Genomic DNA, 26,451 nt, shown 5'->3' with positions numbered 1-26,451 from the left:
CTCAGGAGTGAAAGGGTTACCGTAATAGCTCTATGATTGGAAGGAACACTTAGAAGGACCAGGAATATAATAGGTTGGAAAAATACAAATTATAGAAACAGGAATAAAAACAGCATTGTCCTCTTAAATTCAACAATTCTTATTTTTCAGAATATATGTGAATCAGTGAAATTACTTAAAGGACCAAAAAAATTACAATTGACTTATATTAACTTCCAATACATTCGGAAACATCCATAACAAAGCCATAATGAACGTTTAAATAGATCCCTTCTCATTTTGTATTAAACCCAAGCACTATAATCACCCAAGAGCAGAAGCAGTATGAGCAAGAGTAAGATCTACGATTGTGGATTGTGTAGTCTTAGCAAAGAAGATGAGGTGAACGAGGGTATACCGGATCATACGCATAACATTAATCTCAAAAAAGAATTTGACTTCAGTGGCCTTGAAAGATTCCCTAAAGGAATCCTAAAGGGCCTTCATTTGCGGATTTCAATTAGCCTTTATTTCTATGCAATTATACATTAAACTCTTGTATTGTGTCGGCTATCATGATATCCCTTAATATGCATGAACATTAAACAATGCAAAAAACAATAGCATTCAATGCAATTCTGAAGGCTTCAAAGAGCGAAAGAAAAGACAGAGCAAAATGGTTACCAGGAACAGAAGAGTTACATAAGATATTAGAAAGGAAAGTTTAAGGTTATGTCAGCTCTCGGAGGGAATAAATCCAATCATGAAGGCTGAAGGATTACACCAAAACCCCCGGCTTGTTAATATTAGCATCTCCAATTCAGTCCCGTTTTTTTTTTCTTCTTACCTTATTCTGTACCTGCGTCCCGTCCGGATTTATCCTGAATGACCCTACGTCAATTGTCTTACTCGGGCTCACTTTCCTAATTTCATGCAGCAGCTCATCTACCACTGCCCTGCAGGCTAGAGAGAAAGAAAAGAGGAAAAAAAAGCAGAAATATTTTTAAAGCATTATTAAAAAAAAAAGTTACATTTATTGTGACAAATGTTACTTGTATCTATGCTGATATGGGCAAGATTATACTTGACAGCCTCAGCAATCCCTGTACCATGCCCTGGCATTTATCCATGTTCATTCGAGGTGCGTAGATTTCTTTCCACGGCCCAGAAACATAACGCATAGGTTAATTGGCTTCTAACTATATTGACCCTAATGTAAGGAAATCAAACTGTAAGCTACACAGGGGCACGGAATAATAACAAGGTACATATTTTCTGTCTAGCTGTGTAATAACGATGTGATATACAGACACAATAATAAGGCCACGCTCATACCTGGGGAATGGCTGTATATAACTGTAGTGCAGCACTGCAGCAGCTTTTTACTATACTATTACCGCTATAATACTACTCTTACTAAAAAATATATATAATAATTAAGTAATCAATGTTTACAATAGTTTCTCTTTCATTTTAACAATTTTATTTACAAGAATAAAATAAAATCTAAATATTTGTGATGGTGAGAAAGTACAGGTGCATCTCACTAAATTAAATATCATCATCAAGTCAGTTCTTCAATCCAAAAAGTGAAACTCATATATAGAGCCATTACAAACAGAGTGATCTATTTCACGTGTATATTTCTGTTAATGTTGATGATTATGGCTTACAGTCAATGAATACACAAAAGTCATCTCAATAAGTCAAAATAATTAAAGAAGTTGTCCACTACTTTATATGAACCCCCCAATGTATCCCCCCGGGGCCCAGAAGTGTTTTGTAAATACCTTGCGATACCTTTTCTGCCTCTGAGCGGCGCTATCGCTGGCCACTCAGAGGCATCACGTCACCATACACTGATGTCACATCAAGTGAGGCGTGACATCAGTGACGTGCTCCTCACACGCTTTCCCAGTGAATGAGGAGAGGGAGTGCGCGCGGTGGTTGCCAGGTGTGATGCGGGGGGTAACCCCGCCCACAACCCAGCAGCCACTGGTGGAACGTGGAAGAGGGACCCTCGGCTGCAGCCTGCACTTGTCGTGACGTCAACGGATGTCAGAGCCGGCTGCAGCCGGGGGTCACGTGATGCCTGTGATTGGCCAGTGATCGCGCAGCTCACAGGCAGAAAAGGCACCACAAGGTATTTAGGGAAACACTTAGGAGCCCTGGGGGAATACATTAGGGGATCATATAAAGTAGTGGACAACCCCTTTAACAAAAAACACCTGCAAAGGCTTCCTAAGCATTTAAAAAGGTCTCTTAGTCTGTTTCAGTAGGCTCCACAATCATGGGGAAGACTGCTGACTTGAAAGATGTCCAGAAGGCAGTCATTGACACACTCCACAAGGTCCCAGAGTTCCAATTTTCATTTGGAAATCAAGGTCCCAGAGTCTGGAGGAAGAGTGGAGAGACACAATCCAAGCTGCTTGAGGTCTAGTGTGAAGTTTCCACAATCAGTGATGGTTTGGGGAGCCATGTCATCTGCTGGTGTAGGTTCACTGTGTTTTATCAAGACCAAAGTCAGCAAAGCCGTCTACCAGGAAATTTAAGAGCACTTCATGCTTCCCTCTGCCGACAAGCTTTTTGGAGATGGAAATTTCATTCTCCAGCAGGACTTGGCACCTGTCCACACTGCCAAAAGTACCAATACCTGGTTTACAAACAACAGTATCACTGTGCTTGACTGGCAGCAAACTCGCCTGACCTTAACCCCATAGAGAATCTATGGGGTATTGTCAAGAGGAAGATGAGAGACACCAGACCCAACAATGCAGACGAGCTGAAGGCTGCTATCAAAGCAAATTTCGGATATTAAAAACATTTTTTAAGATGCTGTTATAAAGTATTCTAATTTACTGAGATAATGACTTTTGTGTTTTCATTGGCTGTAAGCCATAATCATCAACATTAACAGAAATAAACACTTGAAATACATCACTCTGTTTGTAATGACTCTATATAAAATACGAGTTTCACTTTTTGTATTGAAGAACTGAAATAAATTAATTTTTTGGTGATATTCTAATTTAGTGAGATGCACCTGTATTTATTACCTATATTTTATTTACAAATTAAACACAGATACTGATACATATTTTTTTATTTTAATTCTATTTTGCTGTAGATAATTCTAGCGGCGACCGTCTTACTCGAGTTGCTGTTAATAGCATTTTGAGACTTGGGAGAGTGTTCTAGGCATGCTCTGTGATCCGTACAGAAGTCATTGTGCAGATAGGGGAGGAGGTAAGCTGTAATCAGCAGTGGTGGATTCATTATTTACACTACTCAACATTGAAATTGCAACATCCAATAAAAAAAAGTTGTGGAATTATGTCAATCCCAGGATGGATAGACATGCTAATGATATGCAAATGAAGAAAAACTGGAAACAAAATTCAAAACCTCTCGAATTGATCAGTAGCAAATATGACCGTGCAGAAAAACACACACTTGCACATCTTGGCTGCTATCAGTGAGGTTATTAATGGTTGTCTGAGGAACGTTCTGCCGTGTTGAATGCACTTGTACATACAAAGAAACAAGATCCGCTGCTGGCAACTCCCTTTGCAATTAATGACCAATGATGTTCCATACGTGCCGGATAGGAGGCTAGTCCAGAGACGCTTCAGGCCATGGTAGCATATTTAGGCCACAAGGCCAGTAACACAAGCAATATGTGGCCTGTTGTTGTGTTGAAACCGTACAACTCTAGTATTCATTCCAGGTATGAGAACAGAACAGTGTTATATTGTTTTGATCATAGAAACAATGGTACGGCTATTTCTATAAAGTTTTTCATGATCCGTTTTCAATAAGACAACCCCAAGCCGCATATGTTGCTTGTACTGTGGTGAGCAGCATGAGTGGCTTTAACATTCCATCATGGCTTGCAGTATTTCAAGACTTGCCTCCCATCAAGGACATATGGGATGTCATTGGTCGACAATTGTAAAGGGAGCTGCCAGCTGTAGATCTTGATGATCTGAGTGCCCAAGTGCATTGAGTGTGGCAGAATAATTCTCAGACAACAATTAATAATATTCCCAGAGTACAAAGTGCGTGGCGCTCATACCCAATACTGACTAAATCAAGATGTTTGAAAATGTTGTTTATAATTTTTCAGCATTTGGATATTATAGACATGTGTATTGATTCCTCAGAAAACCATAAATAACCTCATGGATAGCATGCCAAGATGTGTTAGCGCGTGCATTTCTATGTGTGGTGCTAATACTCGATACTGAGTATATACAGATGTTTTGCAAACTTTGTTTCCATATTTTCATTATTTGCATATTATTAACACGGCTGTCCATCCTGTGATTTGCATAATTCCATGACTTTCTTCTCAGTGCTACAATTTCAATTGGCTGCTGAGAATCTCTACAGATAAGGAAAGTTCTGACTATTTAGATGCTCAGTGTCCAGTTTCGAAACGGCAAGATTTTTATTTTAAATATAACTTGATACAGAAAATTCAAAAGAAATCACTAATAATTTTTTAAAACTTGTTAACTTAAAATTTGGTTCAACTCCTTCCTTTTCCATGCCGTACTATTAATTCATGGGCAGTTTGTCATCAACACACTGTGCCATATTACTACGGCATGTCAATGGTATGGGCTAAGGAGTAAATCCTGTAACATACAGCTGACACCTCAATGCAAATGCGAGGGTCTGTGCTAGCGCCAATCCTGATTGTTTAACTCCCAATATGAGGCTTTCAATTGCATCTCCAGCATCTAGGCTTTCAACGGGGGGGTGGCTCCCTCATTACCCCAAAGCCAGTGATGTGATTGAGGGGTGTCTAAGGTTGCATTGTTTGACTTAAAGGCATGCCATCTACAGAAGCCTATTAGGCCCAGCTATTAAAAACGAGTGAAAAAAAAATTGTGATTTAATACAGAAAAAATATTTTTTTTTAAAGGAATTTTATTGGGCAAAAGTAATAAATATAAAAAATAGACATACCGTATTTTTCGGATAATAACACACATTTTTCTCCTCCCAAATTTGGGAGGAAAATTGGGGTACGTCTTATAATCCGTAGGTAGCTTACCGGGAAGGGTGGGGATGCGGATGAAGTGGAGCGGTGTCACAGGAGGTAGTGTCACTGCTGCAGGAGACCGGCAGCAGGAGTGGGGTGATGCTGCTGGCCCCGGGGGCTTGGAGGAGGTGGTGTCCCAGCGGAGCGAGGCAAAGGGCCCTGGGCTTTTATAAGATGTTGGCAATGAGCGGAGTCCCCTTTCCATTGATTTCCTTGCGGCGGGCTTCGAGAAAATGGCCGACGAAGGCGGTGCATGTGCAGATTGAGATCTCGGGAGGAGGGGTGTCCCGGTGGTGCGAGCCTGAGGGCCCTGAGCTTTTATAAGATGTCGGCAGTGAGCAGAGTCCTCTTTCCATTGATTTCCCTGCGGCGGGCTTTGGGAAAATGGCTGACGAAGGACGTGCATGTGCAGATTGAAATCTTGGGAGGAGGGCGTGTCCTGGCGGTGCGAGTTTGCGGGCCCGGGGCTTTCATAAGATGTGGGCGGTAAGCAGAGTCCCGTTTTCATTGATTTCCCTGCTGCGGCCTTCGGGAAAATTTACGCCGGAGGGAGTGCATGTGCAGATTCAAATCTCAGGAGGTGTCTCCCGAGATCTCAATCTGCGCACACGCCGCCTCTGGAAGCCATCTTCCCGAAGGCTACAGCAGGGAAATCAATGGGAAGGGGACTCCACTCACCGCAGCCTCGCACCGCCGGGACACCCACTCCTCCCAGCCCCGGGGCCCGCAGCATCGCCCCACTCCTGCCGCCATCAGCAGCGATCCTGCGTCCTGTAACCCTGCTCCAGCGCAGCCACTGCCCCCTTCCTTGGTAAGCTACAGTAAAATCGAACTATAAGACACACCACCATTTTATTTAAAAAATGTTTTCTTCCTATTTTCTTCCCTAAAATTTTGGGTGCATCTTATAGTCCGCAAAATATGGTAACTGATATCAGTGACCATAACAACCTGAGCTATAACTTTATCAAGTTACTGTATTTATCTTACCATGTGAATGCTTAAAAATAAAAAACAAGGACAGAATAGGCGGTATTTCTAGTATTTTGCCTCACAGAGAATAAAAAATGATCACAATAAAAACTACAAATTGTCTCACAAAAAATAGGCCCTCATTCCTCCATTAACAGAGCCAAAAGGAAAATTAGGGCTCCCAGAATATGGCAGCACAGGAATTTTAGTTTTTTTCAGGGAGAACAGAACTTTAATCTTCTGCAGCCGCTGCTGCTGTAAGCCAGCCAGACATGAATTAAAGCACCTTTCCTTCAGATTAACCCCATATCTGCAGGTAAATAGCGTTTCTGGAGGAGACAGGTTATAATGGATGCTTTGAACAATGTAGCTTCTAAAACTGGGTCACTTTTGATAGAGGCACAATATGGTAATGGAGCATAATACAAAAATTCATAACTTTGCAAAGGCTAATCAATAATTAAATAATTTAGTTACTCTTTACTGCTTCCCATTACAGCGCTGCCTTTTCATGACCCAACAGAATGAGGAACTTTCCATTAGGACATGAAAATGCAACGAATCATTACCTGAGAATCGTGATATCATGGCTCCCTCTGTCTAACTCTACTCACTCCAGGCTGCTAGCAAATATACAGAAGTGGTGAATGTTCAATTTAAGTGCTCTTTAGTGGCTAAATTAAAATCTTGCATGCCGTGGAAAGTAAGGAGATTGACAGAGGGAGTATGATCCCTCTGTCACTCCATCGGCTCCCTGCAACGCGATCGCTGGAAGCAAAATATTGCAAAGGCAATCAAAGTCCTAACAATCACCCCCAGGGTACATCATAGATCAAAGCCAAATACATCACAGAAGAGCAATGATCTATTTGTTGTTAGATGTTTAAGTCACAATAAAAATGGCACCAATAAAAACTACATTCTGTTATGCAAAATAAAATACTGATCAGTGAACAAAATCAGGTTTTTTTAAGCGATTTTTGTTGCTAAAGTAGTAACACAAAAAAAAAGTTGCAGACTGGAAATCACTTTAATTGTATCGACGTACTGTAAAACTATATCTTTGTTTATTCCATACACAGAAAGGCAAACAAAACATGCAAAAAACAATGCTAAAATTGCAGGGGGGGGTTTTGGTTATAAAATGCTGCAAAATAATAATTAAATAATTAAGTGTAAATAGTTGTTTTATTAACTAACAAAATGCAAAGTAAATGAAAAAAAAAAGAGAAATCTAAATAAAACCAATATTTGAGGTGATCTCCTATTGCCTAATTTTTGAACGAACTTTGCATTTTGTTAATTGATAAAAATAAACTATTAACACTTCTACTTTGGAACTTTTGAAAGCATCTCTACTTTGCAGCATTTTTTCCCACACCTGCCTAAAACTTTTGCACAGTTCTATATACAGTACAGACCAAAATTTTGGACACACCTTCTCATTTAAAGATTTTTCTGTATTTTCATGATTTTGAAAATTGTACATTCACACTGAAGGCATCAAAACTATTTATTAACACATGTGGAATTATATACTTAACAAAAAAGTGTGAAACAAATGAAAATATGTCTTATATTCTAGGTTCTTCAAAGTAGCCACCTTTTGCTTTGATGACTGCTTTGCACACTCTTGGCATTCTCTTGATGAGCTTCAAGAGGTAGCCACCGGAAATGGTTTTCACTTCACAGGTGTGCCCTGTCAGGTTTAATAAGTGGGATTTCTTGCCTTATAAATGGGATTGGGACCATCAGTTGTCTTGTGCAGAAGTCTGGTGGATACACAGCTGATAGTCCTACTGAATAGACTGTTAGAATTTGTATTATGGCAAGAAAAAAGCAGCTAAGTAAAGAAAAACGAGTGGCCATCATTACTTTAAGAAATGAAGATCAGTCATTCCGAAAAATTGGGAAAACTTTGAATGTGTCCCCAAGAGCAGTTGCAAAAACCATCAAGCGCTACAAAGAAACTGGCTCACATGAGGACCGCCCCAGGAAAGGAAGACCAAGAGTCACCTCTGCTCCTGAGGATAAGTTTATCCGAGTCACCAGCCTCAGAAATTGCAGGTTAACAGCAGCTCAGATTAGAGACCAGGTCAATGCCACACAGAGTTCTAGCAGCAGATACATCTCTTCAACAACTGTTAAGAGGAGACTTTGTGCAGCAGGCCTTCAAGGTAAAATAGCTGCTAGGAAACCACTGCTAAGGACAGGTAACAAGCAGAAGGGACTTGTTTGGGCTAAAGAACACAAGGAATGGACATTAGACCAGTGGAAATCTGTGCTTTGGTCTGATGAGTCCAAATTTGAGATCTTTGGTTCCAACCACCGTGTCTTTGTTCGACGCAGGAAAGGTGAACGGATGGACTCTACATGTCTGGTTCCCACGTGAAGCATGGAGGAGGAGGTGTGATCGTGTGGGGGTGCTTTGCTGGTGACAATGTTGGGGATTTATTCAAAATTGAAGGCATACTGAACCAGCATGGCTACCACAGCATCTTGCAGCGGCATGCTATTCAATGCGGTTTGCGTTTAGTTGGACCATCATTTATTTTTCAACAGGACAATGACCCCAAACACACCTCCAGGCTGTGTAAGGGCTATTTGACCAAGAAGGAGAGTGATGGGGTGCTATGCCAGATGACCTGGCTTCCACAGTCACAAGACCTGAACCCAATCGAGATGGTTTGGGGTGAGCTGGACCGCAGAGTGAAGGCAAAAGGGCCATCAAGTGCTAAGCATCTCTGGGAACTCCTTCAAGATTGTTGGAAGACCATTTCAGGTGACTACCTCTTGAAGCTCATCAAGAGAATGCCAAGAGTGTGCAAAGCAGTCATCAAAGCAAAAGGTGGCTACTTTGAAGAACCTAGAATATAAGACATATTTTCAGTTGTTTCACACTTTTTTGTTAAGTATATAATTCCACATGTGGTAATTCATAGTTTTGATGCCTTCAGTGTGAATGTACAATTTTCATAGTCATGAAAATACAGAAAAATCTTTAAATGAGAAGGTGTGTCCAAACTTTTGGTCTGTACTGTATAAATATATGTAAGAATTTATGGGATACTTTCTACTTTATTTTTTGCAATATGAAACTATGGTGCAGTTTTTTGAATATTTAATCCAAAAACAGGAGTGGATCGTAAGGTGGGGTTGTACAAAAATGGTCTATCCAAGTTTCGGTTCTGACAAATTCATGTGAAATCTGCACTGTGTGAACATAGAGAACATATTTCCCAATGATATGAATTAATTTATCTCTTAACTATACATTGAATCCAAAATCATAAAACTACTTGGGGCATTTGACAGAGTTTTGGGGATCTCAGAATCCTTTCATACTACACATAGTCTTCTTTTGGTGCTAAAAGGAAAGGATGTTCTATTGTTTTTTTTCTTCTTCCTCTTATTGACCTGACAAAAGGCCATTACAAAGTGGTGTCCAGTTCTCTGTTTAGAAACAAGGGTAAGCGTAACCCTGCAACGTTACTTCCCATTCATACTTGTGATTGAGGTCAGAGGAGAGAAGAGAGACCACAGAGATATCCCAAGAGATTTGTACTGACCTTTCCGGCTGTCGATGAGAAAGGCCATCTCACGCTATACTATTTTCCAGTTCTGCTCCAGTAATCTCTATATAATAACTGTCATGCGGAGACACCTTTATGTAATGTGCATGTTCTTGTTACTGGACGCTAAAAAAAAAAAATACCGTGCATTCTAAGGATTGCAGAATATCTGGGATGTGGTATTCGCATGTGAACTTTCATGATGTACAACTTAAGCTAAATATTATTGGCAGGAACAAACACACTGTGCAACTATTACGTAAGGGTCAAAATTTAAATTACTTTTGTCGTTTCTCCAGTTGAAATGGCGTAAAGAGTAACGAAACATCTGCCTCCTGAGTGTTGCAGCAGATTATTCCCAGAGTTAGTCTACATTTACACGTCCACGTGCTGTAGTTTTTTTTCTCGGAGAGCACATTGACCCGTTCATAGATCAGCTCTACAAAACGGTCTGTGTCTGCGAAACTCAAATCACGTCCTACATATCGGGACTTAGCAATTAACGTCTATAGCAATCTGAGTAAAACAAATAACATCCTATGTATCTCAGAGTTCCATATCCTAGGTTTCTCAGTTTTCTAACTGATCCAATGATTTTATTTTTTCCTCTCCTTATTCCAAATGCTACATCTCTAATTTCTCTGTCCACATAAACGTATGATGTCTTGTTTTTTTGCGGGACAAGTTGTACTCTTGAATATCAATCATTATACCATGAAATGTACTGGAAAATGAAAAAAAAGTGTAGAAAAAAAAAATCCCAGTTTTTTTTGGACTTTATTTTTCCGATGCGGCATGAGAAAAAAATTTGCAGCATATTGTGAGTGGCTCGGGAGCATACTGCGAGTGGCTCTGCAAATCAGATGACACGCATCCATTCAAGTCTATGGGTGCATGTAAAACATTGGACTGCACTTGGATGTCATCCCAGTGCAGTCCGATTTACGAGGACAGCAAGAATGGAGAAGATGGAGAAATTAAGTTCTTCGTCTTCTCCGCACCTGTGATACAACTCTCTCATGCAAGATAATTGGTTAACAGTTAACTGAAATTCGGCTCAAACTCTTGTCGGTGTTTGAGCAGAGAGTCATTACCACAATCGATCATCGCTCGTGTGAGCGAGCCCTAGTAGTTGTCTTGTGGACCAATTCTCCCACCTCAACTGTGGATCTCTGCCGCTCTTCCAGAGTGACCATAAGTCTCTTGGCTGCTTCTCTAATTAGTACTCTCCTTACTTGGGATGTCAGTTTAGGTGGACGGCCTTGTCTTGGTAGGGTTCCAGTTGTGCCATACGCCTTCCATTTTTGGATGATGGGTTGAACAGTGCAACGATGAAATGTTCAGAGCTTGGGCTATTTTTTCTCTTTTTTTTTTTTTTATAATCTATCCCAGCTTTACTCTTCTCTCCAACTTTATCTCTGACCTGTCTGGTGTGTTCCTTAGTTTTCATGATCCCTAATGTTCTCAAACAAACCTCTGAGGCCTTAACAGAACAGCTGTAGTTAGTCTGAGAATAAATTACACACAAGTGGACTCGATTTACTAAATTACCGTATTTGACTTCTGGAGGCAATTGGTCACTTAGGATTTTATTTAGGGGTATCGGATTACAGGGGGCTGAATACAAATGCACGTCACAAATTTCAGATTTATATTTTTAAAATAATTAAAAAAACATGTATCATTTCCTTTACACTTCACAAATACTTGCTACTTTGTGTTGGTATATCACATAAAATCAGGGTATGAATACTTTTTCGAGGCACTGTGGCTAAATACATGGTCTCCTTTGAAGCAAAGCCATAAGCTGGGCTTCAATTATAAGGGGGCCTTTGGTAGACTCCCAGCTACCATAACAACCCATTCTTATGTACGTGTAGAATGTAGCGCCCCCCCAGAGACTGACAGCAGAATTTAAGTGGTTAACAGCAGCCAGCATAGTATCACAGCTGTTATCTCCCAGGTATGAGCTTCTCAACCCGCTACATACATCTGCTCTCGACTTGAACTGTACATGTACAGAGGTTGTCAAGAAGGGAGTGAAGGAGTCAGATGTGGCAAATTGATTAAGAAGCGAGCCCTCCTTTAATGAATTTGGAGCATCTTGCAACTGTCGTGTGCTACTGCCAGAAATGTATGCCAGCTGGCATACATTTCGGTTGTAATTTATGCCACTTTTATGGCGTAAATTATGATGAATTTGTTGGGCGCCCTTGGCCACTCTAAAATGTTGGTGGAGCTGGCCACTTTGAGTCTGAGTTTTGCATAAAACTTTGTGACGTTTCAAGCAGTTTTAATAAAGTATTCTGATGAAAACTGCTTGATGCATCAGCCCCTCAATAAACAAAAACAAGTAAGCACTTATAAATAATTACATTATTTAATTATTAATAAAAAAGGTGAATTATGATAAGTACCATTTAATAATTTTGCAATTTCTATAAAACAAAAGTATATAGAGAACAAAGAGGCATTAGAGTGCTTTTTTCTAGAGGTTACCAAAAATGACAGGTTATAGAGAATATTTTTACTGACTAAACCAAAACATTGTATAATGATCAATAAGGAAACAATCATATCATATTATTCGAGGGAATAATGTGAATAATTCTGACTGAATAAACATATTAGTTAAAATAAACTACACCGGCAAAACCCACTGGAGCATAATTTAATATAAAGTGAATAAAAATAATAAAAAAAAATACATCAAGATAAAATAAAGCAAGTGTCATGATAAAATCGATTCATTTTGAGAACATTGTAGCAAAAGGTGAAGTGAGGAAATTAAGTTTGGGCAGCAATATGCTTCCAATAATCCCTACTATCAGGCACATGATGTTCAGATGATACTGACTGATATTTCCACTGGATCCTGAAGGGAACGGTGTCAAAACTGTATAACCACAATGGGAATATTGTACTGAGTGCATAAGAATGGCAGGCACTCATAGCAAGGGTTTAAGATCAATTCTAATTGCTGCCTTGTCTGAGTGCTAGATGCTAATGCACAAATGACTACTCTGACTTGCAAAGTTGGTGGCTAAAAATGGATTTAAAATTTCAACATACTGTAAAGTAGTATGAAAGTATAATTACACTGCTTAATTAATTTGCAATTGGAAAAGCTAGCATCCTTGTAGCTTTTTCAAATATTTTGTCTTATTTTGCAGTTTATTACTCGGTGCAGCATAGAAAGCTTTTCATAGCAGGAAAACACCAGCTGCTGTTGCTGGATCCTATTATGTTATGCATTAACACTTTGTTCATTCTCCCATGTACAGTAGTGTTCAAAATACCCTGCTCAAAAAAATAAAGGGAACACTTAAACAACAGAATATAACTCCAAGTAAATCAAACTTCTGTGAAATCAAACTATCCACTTAAGAAGCAACACTGATTGACAATCAATTTCACATGCTGTTGTGCAAATGGAATAGACAATAGATGGAAATTATTGGCAATTATCAAGACACCCTCAATAAAGGAGTGGTTCTGCAGGTGGGGACCACAGACCACATCTCAGTACCAATGCTTTCTGGCTGATGTTTTGGTCACTTTTGAATGCTGGTTGTGCTTTCACACTCGTGGTAGCATGAAACGGACTCTACAACCCACAGAAGTTGCTCAGGTAGTGCAGCTCATCCAGGATGGCACATCAATGCGAGCTGTGGCAAGAAGGTTTGCTGTGTCTGTCAGCGTAGTGTCCAGAGGCTGGAGGCACTACCAGGAGACAGGCCAGTACACCAGGAGACGTGGAGGGGACCGTAGGAGGGCAACAACCCAGCAGCAGGACCGCTACCTCCACCTTTGTGCAAGGAGGAACAGGAGGAGCACTGCCAGAGCGCTGCAAAATGACCTCCAGCAGGCCACAAATGTGCATGTGTCTGCACAAACGGTTAGAAACTGACTCCATGAGGGTGGTATGAGGGCCGATGTCCACAGATGGGGGTTGTGCTCACAGCCCAACACAGTGCAGGACGCTTGGCATTTGCCACAGAACACCAGGATTGACAAAGTCGCCACTGGCGCCCTATGGTCTTCACAGATTTTCAGGGTCACACTGAGCACATGTGACAGACGTGACAGAGTCGGGAGACGCCATGGAGAGTGATCTGCTGCCTGCAACATCCTTCAGCATGACCGGTTTGGCAGTGGGTCAGTAATGGTGTGGGGTGGCATTTCTTTGGAGGGCCGCATAGTCCTCCATGTGCTCGCCAGAGGTAGCCTGACTGCCATTAGGTACTGATATGAGATCCTCAGACCTCTTATGAGACCATATGCTGGTGCGGTTGGCCCTGGGTTCCTCCTAATGCAGGACAATGCCAGACCTCATGTGGCTGGAGTGTGTCAGCAGTTCTTGCAAGATGAAGACATTGAAGCTATGGACTGGCCCGCCCGTTCCCCAGACCTGAATCCGATTGAGCACATCTGGAACATCATGTTTCGCTCCATCCACCAACGTCACGTTGCACCACAGACTGTCCAGGAGTTGGCGGATGCTTTAGTCCAGGTCTGAGAGGAGATCCCACAGGAGACCATCCGCAACCTCATCAGGAGCATGCCCAGGCAGTGTAGGGAGGTCATACAGGCACGTGGAGGCCACACACAACACTGAGCCTCATTTTGACTTGTTTTAAGGACATTACATAAAAGTTGGATCAGCCTGTAGTGTGTTTTTCCACTTTAATTTTGGGGGTGACTCCAAATCCAGGCCTCCATTGGTTAATAAATTTGATTTCCATTGATGATTTTGTGTGATTTTGTTGTCAGCACATTCAACTTTGTACAGAACAAAGTATTCAATGAGAATATTTCATTCATTCAGATCTAGGATGTGTTATTTGAGTGTTCCTTTTATTTTTTTGAGCTGAGTAATAGAAGTCCAATATGACTAACCAGATTATTCACTGTTTTTGGTATAAATTATATTACCACATGTCAAACAATTTACCAGTTGGTGCAGTAGATTCTAAAAAAAACACCAGACTCAGCATTCATGATCTGCATGCTTTTGAGTCTGTGCATTTGAATAATTAATTGAAAGGGGATGTGTTCAAAATAATAGCAGTGTGGAGTTCAATTAGTGAGGCCAATCATTCTGTGAAGAAACAGGTGTGAATCAGATGGCCCTTATCTACACTGCACGTGTTGTACATGCATTTCTCCTTGAAAGCCTGAGAAATATGGGTCATTCGAGACATTGTTCAGAAGAACAGCGTACTTTGATTAAAAAGTTGATTGGAGAGGGTAAAGCTTATAAATAAGTGCCGACAATGATAGTCTGTTCAGCTAAAATGATCTCCATTGCTTTAAAATGGAAAGCAAAACCAGAGAGACATGGAAGAAAACAGCAGACCACCATTCGAATGGATTAAAAAATAGCCAGAATGGCAAAGGCTCAGCCAATTATCAGCTCCAGGATGATCAAAGACAGTCTCAAGTTACCTGTAAGTACTGTGACAGTTAGAAAACACCTGTGTGAAGCTAATCTCTTAGCAAGAAGTTCCCGCAAAGTCCCACTGATAAAAAAAAAGACATGTACTGGAGCGGATAAAATTTGCCAATGGACAGATCAACTGGCCTAAAGAGAAAAGGAGAAACATTTTGTGGACTGATGAAAGTAAAATTGTTCTGTTTGGGTCCAAGGGCCGCAGACAGTTCGTCAGACGACCCTCAACCTCTGCATTCAAACCACAGTACACTCTGAAGACTGTGAAACATGGTGGTGCAAGCATCATGATATGGGCAGGTTTCTCTTACTATGGTGCCGGACCTATTTACCGCATACCAGGGATCATGGACCAGTTTGCATATATTAAAATACTTGAAGAGGTTCCCTTATGCAGAAGAGGATATGCCCTTGAAATGGGTGTTTCAACAGGACAAAGACCCTAAACACACCAATAACCGAGCAAAATCTTGGTTCCAGTCCAACAAAATTGAGGTTATGGAGTGGCCAGCCCAATCCCCGGACCTTAATCCAATAGAGCACTTGTAGGGTGACATAAAAATGCAGTGTCTGAGGCAAAACCAACAAACGCCAAAAAATTGTGGGATGTAGTCAAAGCATCCTGGGCTGGAATAACAGTTGACAGGTGCCAGATGTTGGTTGACTCTATGCAACAGATGTGAAGCAGTTCTAAAAATCTAATATTAGATTAGTGATTCACAGGAATACTAAATCCTCAAAAAAAAAGAGAGGACATATTGTAAGTTTGTAAAGACAAATGCAGACACTGCTATTTTTTAGAACAGCCCAATGTTCATTTTTTGTTATCTTCTGTAAAGTAGTTATAACTTATATACATTTCTCTTCATGTTTTGAATTAGAAAACAGTGTGCAACGTTCCCAATGCATGGAAATAAAAACTAGTATAAAGATTTTGTGCTTAACTCATGTTTTTGAACACACTGCTATTATTTTGAACATTATTGTATAGCCACTAAAAAAAACTGGGGCCCGAGACATCAATTGCATTTTTTTAAGTCACTTTTGTTTATTTAATCCTGACATGTTTTTTTAGCACCAAATTTATCAAAATGGTGCACTCAGTTCATAAATTTTGGGCAACAGTACTAAATGTTCTTTTTTGTCTATCTTTAGCAATGTTGCAACTTTTTAAGAGCCAAAAGTTGCAGGTTTTGCAAAATGTTGCAAAAATTGCTACAATCTTTGCTTTGCTTTTTGCTACATTTGTGATAAATGTGACTTTTTAAAATGTTGCAAGTGATGAATCAGGAGAAATTATCTTGAAACGCTAAACCCCACCCAAAGTGGCAAATTATAAAAATAAACAGGTGAACACATAAAATAAGGCTCAAAACCACCAAAAGCTAGCTAGAAAACAGACGCAAATGTATTAATGAATCAGGTCTCTGATGTTCAAAAGTTAAAGGTTATTTTGCACCTGTGACCAAAATGATCAACTTGCATTACTAGGTTTAGAGGCAGGAGCATTCTGGTAATAATATGTGTTATGTGAGACCACAAGAGAATCTGTGCTAGAACAGACAGAGATTTAAAGGGAATCTGTCAGCAGGTGTTTAGTATGTAATCTGAGAGCAGCATAATGTGACATGATTCCAGCAATCACTTACTAATGTGTTTTTGTTTCAATAAAATTGGTATTTATCAGCAGGAGATTATCACTACAGGACTAGCTGCCTCATGCCTCTTAGTCCAACCCCGCCCCCAGCACTGATAAGCAGCTTTCTGTCAATATACACTTACAGCAGCCAATCAGTGGTGTGCGCGGGGTTATAAACAGGGTTACACACAGCTCAGCGTTTCGAACACAGCATTCCGACATCTGCTAGATCTGGAGCAGAGAAAACTGTGATTGTACCCCTTCCCCCATAACAGTGCATCATGACCACATGTTTTTCATACATTTTTTTTTCTATTTTCCTACTCTAAAACCTAGGTGTGTCTTACGGTCCGATGCGTCTTATAGTCAGAAAAATATAGTAATTAAAGTGTTGTACAAAATCAATGGTAAAAGAAAAAGTGGCAATGGACAGTGTAGTGTAAAATAAAAAAAGCCTCATACAACAGCTAAGAATGTGGGAGTTGATACCAGTAGCAAATGCACCACCACCACCCCTTGCATCAGCTGACCGCGCAGTAATACTACCAGACACAAGTCAGAATTGGACTATTTTGGCTGTGGCAAACATATTAGTGGGGAAGAAGTGGAGGGCATTATGGAATATATTGTGCATCACTTTCAGACACCAAAATCAGGTTACCTCTGACAGTGATAGGACGCCGTCCCCTTCACCCCCTTGACGCGCGTTTTGCCCACTAGCTTCTTCCGAGGGTGTGTCAGGGTGAGGGGTGGCCGTCTTTTTATGTTACGTACTGACCTATCATAACGCTGAGGGGTGAAGGGGACAGCGTCCTATCCTGGATCACAGTTTCTTTTGATGCATTTATTGCCTGTCAGGTATATACCATTTCAACTACACTTCTCTTTCACTTTGAAAAAAGAATACATTTATTATATAAATTATATGTCAATGAATATTATAAAAAATAAATAAAAACAACTACAGACTTGTCATTTTGAAATTTGAAACTTAACTTAAACTTTTGGATGTTTTTGGTTGTCATTAAGATTTAAAAAGAGCAAACACAGTAGCTTGACAATAAATGGCTTCACCAATAACCATGAGTGGAGAAAATTTTTTTTTTGTTATCATTCATATTCTCTGAAACAAGGCCAAGAAAGGAAAAATTCTGCCGGGGTCTGTAAACTTTGAGCACAACTGTATTTTAGGAGTCAAAGTTGGTACATTTCATACCGACTCCACCAAAATGGAGAGTGACTCCGACTCCACAGCACTAGCTGGTCACTACTGAGCATGTACATAAAGTGCAGCACAGATTCATCTCAACTAAAAGCCCAAATCATTAGATCAGGAACAGAACAGACATTTATAGGGCATTTCATAACTAATTCTTATGAAAAAATATTCAGCACATCTTGGATTGCACTACTTACTGTACCTAATTTATTATATATTTTAGGAGTTGGTATATTTTATACCGACTCCACCAATATGGACACTGACTCCGACTCCACAGCACTGTGTATAACCCCACACAACACTGATTGGCAGTTTTCTGCCTAAGCAGTGTACACAGAAAGCTGTCAATCAGTGGTGGGAGCAGGGTTACACAGAGCTGATGAATATAGAGGACTACCTGGCAGCAGGTTTACTAGTTCTCTAGTGATAATCTCCTGCTGACAAAACTGTGCTTTTAATCAAAACTACAGCAAGCAACTCGGTAAGTGACATTTCTTGGAATGGGGGTCTCTGCCCCTACATCATGCTGCTCTCAGATTAGTTGGCAAAAACTTGGTGACAGATTCCCTTTAAAACTGTGCAGGAAAGGGTGTGCATCCACAGAAAGAGGTGCAAAAGGTTATAGTTCTATGGTTGTATCACCGAAGAAGGTCCTGGTCTGGCTGTACTTAGATATGAACAATCACAGTATCTGTAGATATCAATGTAGGCTGGAACACAAGATTTTCTCAAATCTAATGGCATTTCTTTTTATATATGTTTCTTTTTTGATTGTTCTAATTATTGGAAGACCACTTTATCCGATGCTTCAGACAGATAAAACATTGCTGTTTTTTTTCATCTTTAGGCTATGTCCACACATTGCGTTTTTTGATACTTTTTATGCAAATTTATGCAAATTAAAAGCTGTGTTTTACAGTACCAGCAAAAGCTATGAGATTTCAGAAATCTCATGCACCCCCAGTTTTTTTTATCCTGACTGAATTGGAAAACGGCTGCGTTTTTTTTAAAACTGCACAGCATGTCACTTCTTTCAGCGTTTTTTCACCCATAGAAAGCAATGAGTAATTGCAAAAAAGCAGCAAAAACACAGGTATCAGGTTTTGCTGCATTTTTAGTAAAAAAAAAGAAGCACGTACAGCAATATGTGAAACCCATTTATTTCTGTGATTTTCCCAAGTTTAAACCATAATGTCTTGGTCTCCTCACATGAGAATGGCAGTTAGGATTAGGACAGTTTAATTAAATTAGAGATGAGTGCAAAGTAAACATTGGCCAACCAAGGTGTGAAATTGAACAATACCTGATCAATTCAAGGGCTGACCAAAGTGTTAAAGTAAACAGTGTCCTACAAACTCAATGCTCTGTCAATGTCTTAGGTACACTATTCCGGACCAATTCACCTCCCACCGCTGTTACATTTATAATTGTGTATTTTTTCATGAACTCATATGAACTTTTTTGTTCAGAATAGTTACTATTTTTTAATACATTATAATTAGTACACGCTCGCTCATCACTAATAAAAATCATTTTTCACTAATTTGACTAAATTGCCCTTTTTCCAAAAATGGTTCTATGGTTTCACATATGTCTTGCATTGGTGACCTGTGTTCATGCTTCTGTGGTGGAAGTAAAGCTGAACTTTGGGATCCTGAAAAACGCAGCAAAAAATGTAGCAAAACTTGCTTTTTGTAAGCAGCTTCTTTACTGCGAAGACAGCAGGTGTTGCCTGCAGAAAAAAAAACGCAGCAAAAATGCTCATAACAAAGAAGAGTTATTAAGACTATAGTTTTCCAGTTAGAGGTAAAATTAGACTTCCAAAGACTATTTGACCCCGATGATGGTCAATCATTGACCGTCTAAACTAACTAAAAATGTCCAATATATGTTTACTGAAACCCATGTCAGTAAACATGTAAGATGTTCTGTCGAAGATTTTCTTCTCTTTTGATGGCATAGTAAATCAATGACAATTCTCAATCTACACTGCATTAAGGAAGAAAGCAACTTCCCAGCAAAGTACCTTAAGATGCCAGAATGTATTGCAAATAAGATAATCTTTTATTTGCCTGAGGGCAGAGCCTCCAGCAAGTCTGACTCCGAACAGCATAAATGATGCAAGCGAATCTCGGTTATACAGTGGCAGTGATTAGAGGACTTCATGGTAGAGGGTACAGCTGCATGCAACGTACAGCAGGATAAGACTGTAAATCTCACAATGTTAATGCACATCTGCTGGCTCGCCCTCTCCGAAGAAGCTTTAATAACATGTCTGATCATACAGTAGACAAATAAAACATTCTTATCCATCTTGATAAGACTTCCAGATTTTCTGAACCTAACAATGGGTCATCAGTCACTCCAGAAAATGTATAATGTCATTTATGAATCCTCTTTTTCCTGCAGCCATTGGCCAAATGTATTCATGCCACCAATTCACCTGCTGTTTTTAGCTTCTTTTTTTTTTCAGTGACAATTCTGATTCTGCAGAAGTGAACACAGATTACCAATAACAAAGACAAACAAATGTATATGCATGAATGTATAGTAGTCGACCTTAAGAATTTAATCACACAGTGGATAAAATCCACAGAGCATTACAAGAGTGGCAAAGTGGATGAGATTTTACCAACTCTCATCTAAACGCCGCAGAAAAAAATATCTGCAGCGCAAATTTGAGCTGCAGTGCGGATGTCAATGTCATGCTGCATATTTTCATGTTAATTTCAACTTTTACAACATATTAGGTTAACGTGTAAAATATCTGAATTACAATCCAGAACAAATCCACAGAGGAAATTTTGAATATAAACTTATTGTCAAATGTTCTTAGGGTAAAGTTAACTGGTGACATTATAGGAGAATTCTCATGAAAATTGAAAGAAACAAACAAACATAACTTTGTAGACCCCTGCCACAGACAGTGGCTGTATAAGGCTGGGTTCACATTTAGGCTGGGTGCCCATGAAGCATTTTCCAAGCGTTTATGCAGCGGAATTTACGCAGCGTAAACGCTTGGGAAACGCTTGGTAATCCGTCCCCCATGGTCCCCAATGACAAGCCGCAATGTCAATGCCCATGTTGCGGATTTTTCCGCAGCATTTATGCTGCACTCAAAAATTCGCAGCATGTTCATTAATTTTGCTGCCACGAACGCAGCATAATCGTCGCCATTGACTTGCATTGGACCGCGTCACATCCGCATCACTACATGTGCACAAGCGGATATCACACGATTCAATGTGCGGATGATACCCAGGCCTGGAGAAGAGGAGACTCATCCAGACCTGGGTACCATAGAAACTGTAAAAAAAAGAATTTAAAATAAAAAATAAAGATTATACTCACCTTCCGGTGTCCTCCCGATGTTTTGTCCGCTCTCTTGCATTGCTCGTGCTGTTGTGAAGGACCTGCCATGACGTCATTCAGTCACGTGACCTGACACATGACTGAATGACATCACCGCAGGTCCTTCACACCACAGCGAGCAGTGCAAGAGACCGGATGCGGCGGAGATAACACCGGGAGGACACCGGAAGGTAAGTATAATCTTTTTTTTATTATTTTTTACCATTCTTATTCTTTTTTTTTAACTAACTTGGTCACACTACTATAAATCCATGCTGGTTGCATGGATTTATATAGTGTGACCAAGTTGTCAAGCACTTTTCCAAATGATGCTAAAGTCGCTTGGAAAAGCGCTTGATAACCCGCATGCAGAAATGCATGCAAAAAAGCTTGACAAACGCTTCTACCTGGCGGGAAAAACGCATGTAAAATCCGCATGCGTTTTTACTGCCAGGGAGAAGCGGAAAAAATATGCAGCAATTCTGCATCGTGGGCACATAGCCTTATACGGTACATTCCGCTTGACATATACACATGTATTTGCAAAAATCTGTATTCAGATGTTTACTAAAATGAACAAGACGTAATTAAAAAAAAATAAAATGTTCTTTCGACTACATTTTGTCAGGTTGAATTTTTTTTGTCTAAAAAACATGAGATATATGCTTTTTTTCTCCAATATTCCCAATGGGAGACGTATTGAAACATGCAGCACAATACAATATGTCTAAAATGTATATTTTTTGCTGTCTGTACTATTAAAAGCTACTAAATCAAAGAATAAAAAAGAAAAAAAACAACTTTTTTTTTTAAATGCATAGATGTAGATGGACATGCATGGATGTATATGCTGAAACTTAGACAGACATAGCTCCACATATTGTATGTGTATGTACAGTACAGACCAAAAGTTTGGACACACCTTCTCATTTAAAGATTTTTCTGTATTTTCATGACTATGAAAATTGTACATTCACATTGAAGGCATCAAAACTATGAATTAACACATGTGGAATTATATACTTAACAAAAAAGTGTGAAACAACTGAAAATATGTCTTATATTCTAGGTTCTTCACAGTAGCCACCTTTCGCTTTGATGACTGCTTTGCACACTCTTGGAATTCTCTTGATGAGCTTCAAGAGGTAGTCACCGGAAATGGTGTTCACTTCACAGGTGTGCCCTGTCAGGTTTAATAAGTGGGATTTCTTGCCTTATAAATGGGGTTGGGACCATCAGTTGTGTTGTGCAGAAGTCTGGTGGATACACAGCTGATATTATGGCAAGAAAAAAGCAGCCAAGTAAAGAAAAACAAGTGGCCATCATTACTTTAAGAAATGAAGGTCAGTCAGTGCGAAAAATTGGGCAAACTTTGAAAGTGTCCCCAAGTGCAGTTGCAAAAACCATCAAGTGCTACAAAGAATCTGGCTCACATGAGGACCGCCCCAGGAAAGGAAGACCAAGAGTCACCTCTGCTTCTGAGGATAAATTTATCCGAGTCACCAGCCTCAGAAATCGCAGGTTAACAGCAGCTCAGATTAGAGACCAGGTCAATGCCACACAGAGTTCTAGCAGCAGACACATCTCTTCAACAACTGTTAAGAGGAGACTTTGTGCAGCAGGCCTTCATGGTAAAATAGCTGCTAGGAAACCACTGCTAAGGACAGGCAACAAGCAGTAGGGACTTGTTTGGGCTAAAGAACACAAGGAATGGACATTAGACCAGTGGAAATTTGTGCTTTGGTCTGATGAGTCCAAATTTGAGATCTTTGGTTCCAACCACCGTGTCTTTGTGCGACGCAGAAAAGGTGAACGGATGGACTCTACATGCCTGGTTCCCACCGTGAAGTATGGAGGAGGAGGTGTGATGGTGTGGGGGTGCTTTGCTGGTGACACTGTTGGGGATTTATTCAAAATTGAAGGCATACTGAACCAGCATGGCTACCACAGCATCTTGCAGCGGCATGCTATTCCATCCGGTTTGTGTTAAGTTGGACCATCATTTATTTTTCAACAGGACAATGACCCCAAACACACCTCCAGGCTGTGTAAGGGCTATTTGACCAAGAAGGGGAGTGATGGGGTGCTACGCCAGATGACCTGGCCTCCACAGTCACCAGACCTGAACCCAATCGAGATGGTTTGGGGTGAGCTGGACCGCAGAGTGAAGGCAAAAGGGCCAACAAGTGCTAAGCATCTCTGGGAACTCCTTCAAGATTGTTGGAAGACCATTTCCGGTGACTACCTCTTGAAGCTCATCAAGAGAATGCCAAGAGTGTGCAAAGCAGTCATTAAAGTAAAAGGTGGCTACTTTGAAGAACCTAGAATATAAGACATATTTTCAGTTGTTTCACACTTTTTTGTTAAGTATATAATTTCACATGTGTTAATTCATAGTTTTGATGCCTTCAGTGTGAATGTACAATTTTCAGTCATGAAAATACAGAAAAATCTTTAAATGAGAAGGTGTGTCCAAACGTTTGGTCTGTACTGTATATGTTTTGGATGCATACGTCCCACGATAACGTTTGCAAAATGCAGAGCAAATGTGAACATTGCCTTAAAAAAACAAAACTGAAAAAGTGTAAATAATCTGCTGTAGCCATTACTCCTACTTTCATGTATTTAAAAAAAACAAAATCATTGAGAAAGATCTGGTGAATGTTTACAGCAGGAACAGATGAATTTTATGATTTTGATTGTTGCAAGTTAAGACCCTGATTCATTATTGCCTTTACGTCTGTTTTTTTGTCTAGTATTCTGTGATTTGCACCTTTTTATGGTTGCACCCAACTCATTATTCTATTCTTTTTTTTTTTAAAGTCTATTTTATAAGTGTTCACCTGTTTTTTTTTAAGCTTTCTTCTTTGTGGGTGGAGTCTATCATTGTCAGATATTTTTGCCTGATTCATCAATTGCGACTTTTTAAAAAGTTGTAAAATTTGACGCAACCCCAATCCAAATCTCCTTGGTGTATCTTTGAGTGCACCAAAATTTGGGGTCCGTTTTTGCGACTTCTGGAACCAATGTGAGACGTTTAATGCCGGAAGAAAGTCCTTTTTTTTTTTTTCTTTGCACCAAATTTATGAATCGTATGCGTCATGTTGATGAGTTTGGCAACAACGGCAATACCAAAAGACAAAAAAGGAAAGTGACTTAACCCCCCCTCCCCCTCCAGCGCAAATGATGTGTTTGTGCCAGGAGGCTGTTTGTCTGATAACCAGGGACAAGTAGCTCCTATCCTGTCCCTAACACTAGGGGCGCCCTTTCTTTCCCTGTTCCCCAGGTTACTTCAGATGGTGAAGATGCTGGGGCTACGTACCTTGCTGTTCTCCTTAATCAGCTCTTATATGTCCCCTCCCCCACCCAGGGAAGTGGGGAGGAATAGTGTATGTATATACACTAACCAGACACACAAGGAATGATGTACAGGGACAAATGAAAATACCAAACACACAAAACATGCACTTAGACAACAGCAGGAAATACCAAAGGGATAAGTCAGGTAAACAAAAATAGAAGAGGATGGGACTTTGCACACAACCAAAACTCCAAGGAACAGTCACAGAAAAACTCTCCTTAAACGCCTATACAAAACACCAACACCTCCACTCCACTCCAGGCTGTATAAGACATAACACTGGCAATCCCAAGAACCAGAGCAGAGACTATATAGGAGAGGGGAATGGCTGATGCTGCACAGCTGGGAACTTACAAATAGAAGATACAGAGACTCAAAGCTGAGCAGATTAACTCCTGCACTGCTAAAAGAAACTAGCACCATTTAATAGGAGGGAGAAGTGCTTCTATTCAACGCATGAGTACCTGAACTCAGACGCTGCAGTCTTCTCATTCCTCTCTGTCGGGGTAAACCTGTGACAGTTTGTCTCTGTAAGGCAGGTTTTGGGTATCCCAACCTGAGCCAACTGCTTCATAGGCATACATTTATTATGGCCCACATTTATTATTCACTTTATGCAAGTATTTTTGTAACTGCCCTCTCCACTTTAAATAAATAAAAATCACAATTTATATAAAGAGTTGGAAATTGAGCAAAAATTTTGCTATTCCACTATGCTCATCAAAAATTGTAATAGTGAATATTGTTTACATGAAGGAGCGTGGTCAACTACTTTTAGACAGAGGCAGATAGCCAACAAATTTTGGTGGTATGAAAATATCAGCGTCTTAAGATGTGTATACACCTATCGATCGGCGACACTAACAACTGGTGATCTACAACTTGTTTGCTCCTCAGTAGTGTTGAGTGAGTATGTTCTGTCGGAGTATGCTCCGGCCGAGCTCCGAGTATTTATAGCTGCTCGGTGATATGGTTGAATCGCTCCCGTGTGCACGATTTGCAACTGTTTGGCAGCTTTATTACATGTGAGGAATGTGTAAGAAATAGACATTCCTCCCATGTAATAAAACTGTCAAACAGTCGCAAATCATGCACACGGGAGCGATTCAACCATATCACCGAGCAGCTATAAATACTCGGTGCTCGGCCCGAGCGTACTCGCCGAAAGGGTTAATAGAACATACTCGCTCAACACTACTCCTCAGTGATGGTTTAGTTGTCTGTTTACACAGAGAGACCGCACGGAACAATCTGTAATACATTGTTCAGTGTGCATAGGCTCCAATTCTTCTTGGCAGAGCGATTCCCGATTACACAGTGCGATGTGCTGCCGACAACGATGATCTTTTGTGCAGCACAAAAGATCATGTCACCCAATAATGTGCATTTTGCTAGTACATCAGGTGATCGACAGCCTTTTTACACTGCACGATTACCGTGAGCATTCTTCGGAAAACACTCATTCATGATAATCTTTCATTGTAAACGCACCTTTAGTATGGAAACCACTGTACCCGGCAAAGAAGAGGAAAATACATATTTCGAGCATGGAGAGGAAATTTAATTAAAAAGGACATTAGCATAGAATTACTTTCTAATTAATCTCTATGTCTACACTTTTCTCCAATGATGCTGCTTATTGGATTCTCACTTGGGTTCCAAAAATCATAAGAATTCAGTGGAGGTTGTGGATCACACAGGACATTGAACTTCTTCTAATGTTCCAGTACAGTAAGATTTTTGAATCACAAATGTTCCTAATTTCATCCAAATGAAATTCGAGCAAAGTCTCTCACCACTAAAGCAGAATACATAGAAAATTACAATGCAATTAGAAATAGGCTCTAAGGACG

At 40.1% G+C, this 26,451-nt stretch overlaps 1 protein-coding gene across 1 annotated transcript in view; it reads right to left on the bottom strand.

Moving 5' to 3' along the window:
- Window positions 1–26,451, bottom strand: part of CNPY1 (canopy FGF signaling regulator 1) — a 270,619-nt gene that overhangs the window by 61,615 nt on the left and 182,553 nt on the right. Inside the window, exon 3 of the mRNA XM_073677697.1 lies at window positions 827–942. Within this exon, the coding sequence (XP_073533798.1) occupies window positions 827–942 (116 nt within the window). The remainder of the gene's footprint in view (window positions 1–826; window positions 943–26,451) is intronic.

Source organism: Phyllobates terribilis, unplaced genomic scaffold (genome assembly GCF_046119375.1).
Source record: "Phyllobates terribilis strain yellow unplaced genomic scaffold, ASM4611937v1 Scaffold_4__5_contigs__length_816908805, whole genome shotgun sequence".
In the NCBI taxonomy this organism is placed as follows: Eukaryota; Metazoa; Chordata; class Amphibia; order Anura; family Dendrobatidae; genus Phyllobates; species Phyllobates terribilis.
The sequence above is the reverse complement of the archived record's forward strand: the minus strand, read 5'-3'. Positions and strand labels throughout refer to the sequence as shown.